General features: G+C 44.2%; 1 protein-coding gene across 2 annotated transcripts in view; it reads left to right on the forward strand.

The window, feature by feature from the left end:
* LOC102021163 (cadherin-related family member 3) overlaps positions 1-5,956 on the forward strand; it is an 87,474-nt gene that overhangs the window by 7,125 nt on the left and 74,393 nt on the right. For both annotated transcript variants that reach the window (XM_005409033.2, XM_005409034.2), the window contains exon 3: positions 4,300-4,471. In XM_005409033.2, coding sequence (XP_005409090.2) covers positions 4,300-4,471 — 172 coding nt within the window. The remainder of the gene's footprint in view (positions 1-4,299; positions 4,472-5,956) is intronic.

Below are 5,956 nucleotides of genomic sequence, written 5' to 3' on the forward strand. Positions count from 1 at the left end.
TCAAAGTCTCCTGGACTTGTTCTAGATGGGCTGGAGGTATGAGATTTTATTTTGCTACTTCATTTTGATATTTACTATTTCAAAAAAATTTTTAATTTTGTTTTCTGTGATGATCCTTGTGAGTTTTGGTAGTAGGTAGCTATATCACTAATATCAAGGCTTCTTCAGGAATAGTCTATACTTCAGGGATATCTTCTCTGTGTAGGAGATTCTTGGTTTGTGTCTGTCCCAAGATCCTACCTTCCCAATGGATTGAGAGTGAGATGTTGGTTTCTGTTTGGCTCTGTCCCCAGTCTTTTGGTGTAGGGCTGTGATGTGGTTATTATCCCAGAGCTTTTCAATATTATTACACAAGGGAGAACAACTGATTACAGCAGATATGACATCCTAGCTACAGCAGTACAATTAGCAATAAACACAATTTAGAAAGTGACAAACTATAGTAACTACTGATTTTGTACTTTAGACCAGAGGAGCTAAGTCTATAGTTACATAACAGAACTGATCATAAATTAGGAGTTTGTATGCAAAGTGTTTCCCCTCGTTAGAGTGCATTTACCCTGGGTTCACCTGGATGAGCCAGCTGCTGCGTCCCAGGCACTTCCCACCCTGGCTGCCACTCCCACGGTGTGGGGGTATGGGCCAGGCACCGAGGTTCCTCCTGACCGAGGTTCCAGAGGTTCCCCGAGGCTCACCATAGCTCCCGTGATGGTGGGGGGCAGTGGGCGGGACTTCTCCTATCGCAAGTGGCTCACGAAGGCGCCCAAGGCTCACTGTGTCTCCCTGGATGGCAGAGGGGCAGTGAGCGGGCCCTCACGCTTATTCTGCATTAGATTTTTGTCACGAGTCTAACCAGTGGCAAAGGCAGCAGAACGTTCGGTAATTTTATTCATTATTTTTGTTATTGTACGGTAGAGAGCATAGCCCTTCTAAGGGTAGCTCTTAGGGTCTGACAAGCTTAGTTTTCAGTCACAGCAACATTCCCTTAGGTAAATTGCTTGACTTTTTCGCTTTGGTTTTCTTTTGTGTGTAATGAGATTAGCAACAATAATGCTCAGGGCCTGACAAAAAGATCCTGTGAGGTATGGTGTGCAGAGTGACAGCTTGCTGCTTAGTCCATACCAACCACTTCACACACAGTAGTCACTATAGTAAATATAATCCAATTGTTCAGCATTACTGTAGCCAGATTGTAGAGCATTAAAAAAGGAGATGTAGCCATGTTACTAAAACTACATCAAAGACCAGATGTAGATAACATTAGCAACTGTTAAATTATAAAACAGTTCCACAGCATGGAAATATACTTGTAGATAAAGGCTACATGAAATGAGTTAATATCTGTCTCTATGATGTTACAGTAAAGAGAGAGCATATGCTATTCCACTTGGAGTTTCTCATATCATTATCCTTTGTTGAACTTGTTTCCTTGCCACTTACATGCTTGTTTGCTTTGCAAGATACTGGTTGAGCTTAGAAGGGGCAGCTGGACAGGCAAACAAGGTCTATGTTGACCAAACACCAAACTGGTCTCCCAGAGAAACAAGAGCAAACAGTGACCAAACTTGACGTGAACTGATTTTACACAGATAAATTGCTGAAAGTGAGACATGGTATGCTCCAGTTATGCAATCTTCAAACTGCTACCTGTCATGGAGCAACATGAGGAGGGCTGCGTCCGCAGGACGGGAGCGAATGCAAGCCACCCTTCTTGTGCACAAGTCCTGCTCTCCGGATGGGGTGGGGGATATCAACCGGAGGGGACTTAGGCATCTCCCTGTCTTCTTACAGTGTAAGAGTAAAGAATAAGAAATTTCATTGATTTCATAAATATTCATTGAAAGCAGATGCGAAGCCTGATGCCGTGTAAGGTGTCAGGAAGGGAGAGGGAGCTCGTTGCCGACCCTCTGGCATCCCCAGGACAGAGGGGTCCACTTGAAAAGGAAGCCTGCTTAGGGCTCTGCCTTCTGAATGAGGGAGTTCCTCAAGGACAAGCACTTTCTTCTTGGGGCTGGAAAACTTGTACATCTTAAAAACCAGGTTATGGTGTTAAATGAACTTATCAGAGATCATCAGGGTGTAGAGAAAAGAAAATAGCATTAAAGTCAGGAAGACTTGACTTTACATCTCAACTCTGTCACTTGCTAGCTATCATATCTCGGGCAAGATCTCCTCCCTCAGAGCCTATTTCTTAAGCAGCAGAATGGTGTGGGGTAATAGCATTTGCTCTGTGGGGTAGGTGTGAGGTAGTGTCCAGGATATGCTCAGGAGACAACAGGCATCGAGCACTGATGTGCGGCTGAATTTCTGTGGAATTGATACTCCACAGCCCCATGGGGCTCTCGCAATAGTGCTGGTCAGTGCAAGGATTCAGGAAGCAGACTGGACAGGTCAGGCCCGGGTTCTGCCTCCACCTGCAGCAGGAATTTCCTACCCATTTTATATATCCTAAGCTTCAGTTTCCTCATCTGTGAAGTGGGAAAGAACACTTCTCTCCTGAGACTGTTTTGATAATTAATGAAGAACAGAGAGCAGTGCGTGTTACCCAGGGGATGATCAAGCAACATGAGCTCTTGTTACTATAAGGTTTTCAGGGTGACATTATGGCTCTTTGTTCTGAGCGTCAGTGTTCTAAAAGCAGCCATGAGGGCAGTGTGGTTGGTGGTTAAGACCATGGACTTTGGTGTCTGAATTTGCACTTTGCCTGTTTCTTGCTGGGTGTCTTTCTACATTTCTATATCTTTGCTTGTAAAATAGGCGTACTAAGATTATCACCTGCACTATTTTACAGCTAAATGATGTAATTAATATTAAATGCTTACAGTTAACACACAGTAAGTGTTCAATAAATGTAAGCTATCAGCATTGCTTTACCATCATAATTTAGAGAGGAGGTTCATGATTTGACACAGGGTGTCCAAAGACAAGTATTCAACCCCTTCCAGCAAGCACTGTTGCTCAGTACAATCCTCGTTTTCTATTATTTCACAAGAACAAACATTCTTTAACCCACACATATCATGCCATACATGGGAAGGACATTAGTGGTAAATCTTCAAGGCTTTTATATAAGGATAAAGAAAACCAGATCAGAGACCTGAAGGGCCACAGCCAGAGTCTTGCAGGCATTTCACATTAGAGGTGGGGCGTGAACTCAGATCTCTTAATACTCAGCCTCACGGGGTCTCAGGCCAACAGAGACGTTCAAAAGTCCTTTTGAAAACCAAGAAGGAAAACAACAGAACATGTGGGTGACTGAACAGGTGATGAACAAGAGGGACTCTTATCCCATCTTTCCACTCATTCTAGGTGCTAGGCAGCTTAGATTTGTGTGTAAGAGCATGAGAACTGTCACTGAGACAAAATACCTGACACTCATAACTTACAGAAGGGGTGGTTTACTTTGGCTCCAGGTTTCAGTGACTCAGTCCATGGTCAGCCAGCTCCAAGCAGAGATGGCGTGATAGAAGAGCTTGGGAGAGGGTGGTTGCTGACATCATGGCAGCCTGGGAGCAGAAAGAGAAGGGAGGAGCCAGGTACAGGAGTACTCCCTTCTAGGTTACCTGACCAGTGATCTGCCTCTAAGTAGGCCTTATCTCCTAACAGGAAGCCAGCTACAAACTGATCAGTGAACTAATCCACCAGTGAGCATAGCACCCCATGATACAATACACTTTCCAACACAAGGCACTTTTGGGGGACACCCAGAGGAAGTCAGATGGAGCCCAGATCCACTGCATTTCTGAGGAAACTTAGCCAAGCTGCTAAACACCCACAATCTGTTTCTGCATCTATCAAATGCACCCAATCATGGTACTTACTCTGCAATATTAAGGATAGAAGGAGATGTTTTTAAAGTCCTCATGGTAATCTTTGAGGAGATGAAGTCTAGGAGAGACTTGATGAATGGTTAACTTTGTTACTAGGAAGAATCACACCAAGGTGGGGAGGCTGGGAGGGAAATCACTTGACTGGCATAAGCGAATTCTTTGCTCATGGAAGTTCTTGATAAATCAGACCATTCTGCTTCCACATTTCAGGTTAAGACCTTTATGCCTTTTAAAAAATATTGACTGAAGCTGGGCATGGTGATGTGTACCTCTAGTTCTGGATATTCAGGAGGCTGAGGTGGGAAGCTTGATTGAGCTTGGGAATTCTATACCAGTGTACTGAGACTCCATTTCAAAAAACAAAGCAAAAACACCAATTGATATTGGAGATTGTAGATATAAAATATTCCATATGTCTTAATGAAGCCAGTCGTTAGCTCCACTGTTTTTCCTTCATTTTAAAACTTAGTTATTCACCGTTGGAGTACCCAAGCTGGACTTTGAGATGGTGGCACTGTATTCCCTGGTAATCTACGCAAAAGACAACCACGGAGCCACAGCGTCACAGAGCATTTTAATTCAGATTGCAGATGTGAACGAGCCCCCCACCTTGACCGGATCCCTTGCCCAGGGAGACCAAGGTACGAAGGGTCTTCTCTTGCAGGAAGAAGCCTGCAGGGGGCATACCTGTAGGCAGGGAGCCCTGCATCCTGTGTGCTTTTATGGCTGCATGGAGAATACTAACAGCAGCAGCAGTAATGAGCACTTGGGGCTGGGCCTGTCTAGGTATTAGCCACGGTTCTAAGCGCTTTGAGCAGATTCCTTTATTTAATGTTCACAACACTGAAGGTAGGCTCGACTCTGATTTGCATTTTATAGATAACAGACTCAGAAAAGTGAAGTAACTTGCTCAGTGTTGAAAATTATCTATTTATTTGTTTAATAATAGAGTACTAAAGTTATTCTCTTATTTGTGCAGTACCTTAGTAGTGTGTCTGGGTCATTCAACTAGAAGCTTCATGAAGTGAAGGATGATCTTTTCATTGCCCTGTCTCTGCTTTTTACCATGTATGTATCTCTTTCTCTCCCTGTTTCCCTCTTTTTCATATTTCTGTCTCTATTTGATATTTCATACGTGATGACCCACGTGGTCTGTTATAAACACAAACAGGTGAGGTGCAGGTGCTAAGGCTGGCCACTATGTGGAGGGGGTTACTTGCCCTGTGTGAGTCTCAGCTTCTTCACTGATTGAACTGAGATGTTAGTTGTTTTCATTATCTGACCTAGTGTTTCAAAGTGTCAGGCACAGTGACAGATGTACAGTCGGTGCTCAATAAGTGCTAGCTCTCTCTTTTCCCTTCCCCAAGCAGGCGACGAGACCTTGGGAAAATGCAAGTTCAGATCACTCTCTGAGTTCTGAAACAGTGTATTTGGTGCCCAAGCACTTGTGGATATTCCATGAGCTCTTCCTTATGGATGTCCACGCCTGTGTGTGGCTTTAGTCCATACAGGCCCTGTGATCTCCCCGCTATCCAGAGACACCACTCCTTGGCAAAATTGTACATGCAGGCCTCGGTCTCCCCTGAAGGAGCTCATGAGTCTCATCCTGCCCCAGTATCCCTGATCCCTTGCAGGGGGGTTAGGCCGGCAAATTTGCAAGCTTGAAATTTCCACTGTCTTTAAAACATAGGACAGCTGTGAATGCGGCTCAGGGGTAGAGCATGTGGTTAGTGTGTGAGGCTCTGAGTTGAAACCCGTTAGCCCCCTGTATGTGGGAACCAGGCAAACTTAAGGAGAAACATAAATGAAATGCTCTGATATATTAATGTATTAGCTGTGAACCCTGAGGTCTGTTACTCATTCTCTGTGAATCTCAGCAAAAGGAAAATGATAATGGTCACCAATTATGTTAAGTGCTTAGGAATTAAGCACTCAAAACTGTTTAATATTTTTGTTGTTCTTACTGTTAAAATACTGAGAAATAATTTGCTTTCCCCTCTTTTTATGAGTATATGTTCATCATATGTAGTAAGCACACGCCTGGTGGAGAGCTGGTGTGTGCGCAGGTTGCTCCTTGGTCCTTCGCACTTCCGCCCTCCCCACGCTCCTGCCTCACCCCTCTCCAC

Source organism: Chinchilla lanigera, unplaced genomic scaffold (assembly GCF_000276665.1).
Source record: "Chinchilla lanigera isolate Chin_1 unplaced genomic scaffold, ChiLan1.0 scaffold00116, whole genome shotgun sequence".
In the NCBI taxonomy this organism is placed as follows: Eukaryota; Metazoa; Chordata; class Mammalia; order Rodentia; family Chinchillidae; genus Chinchilla; species Chinchilla lanigera.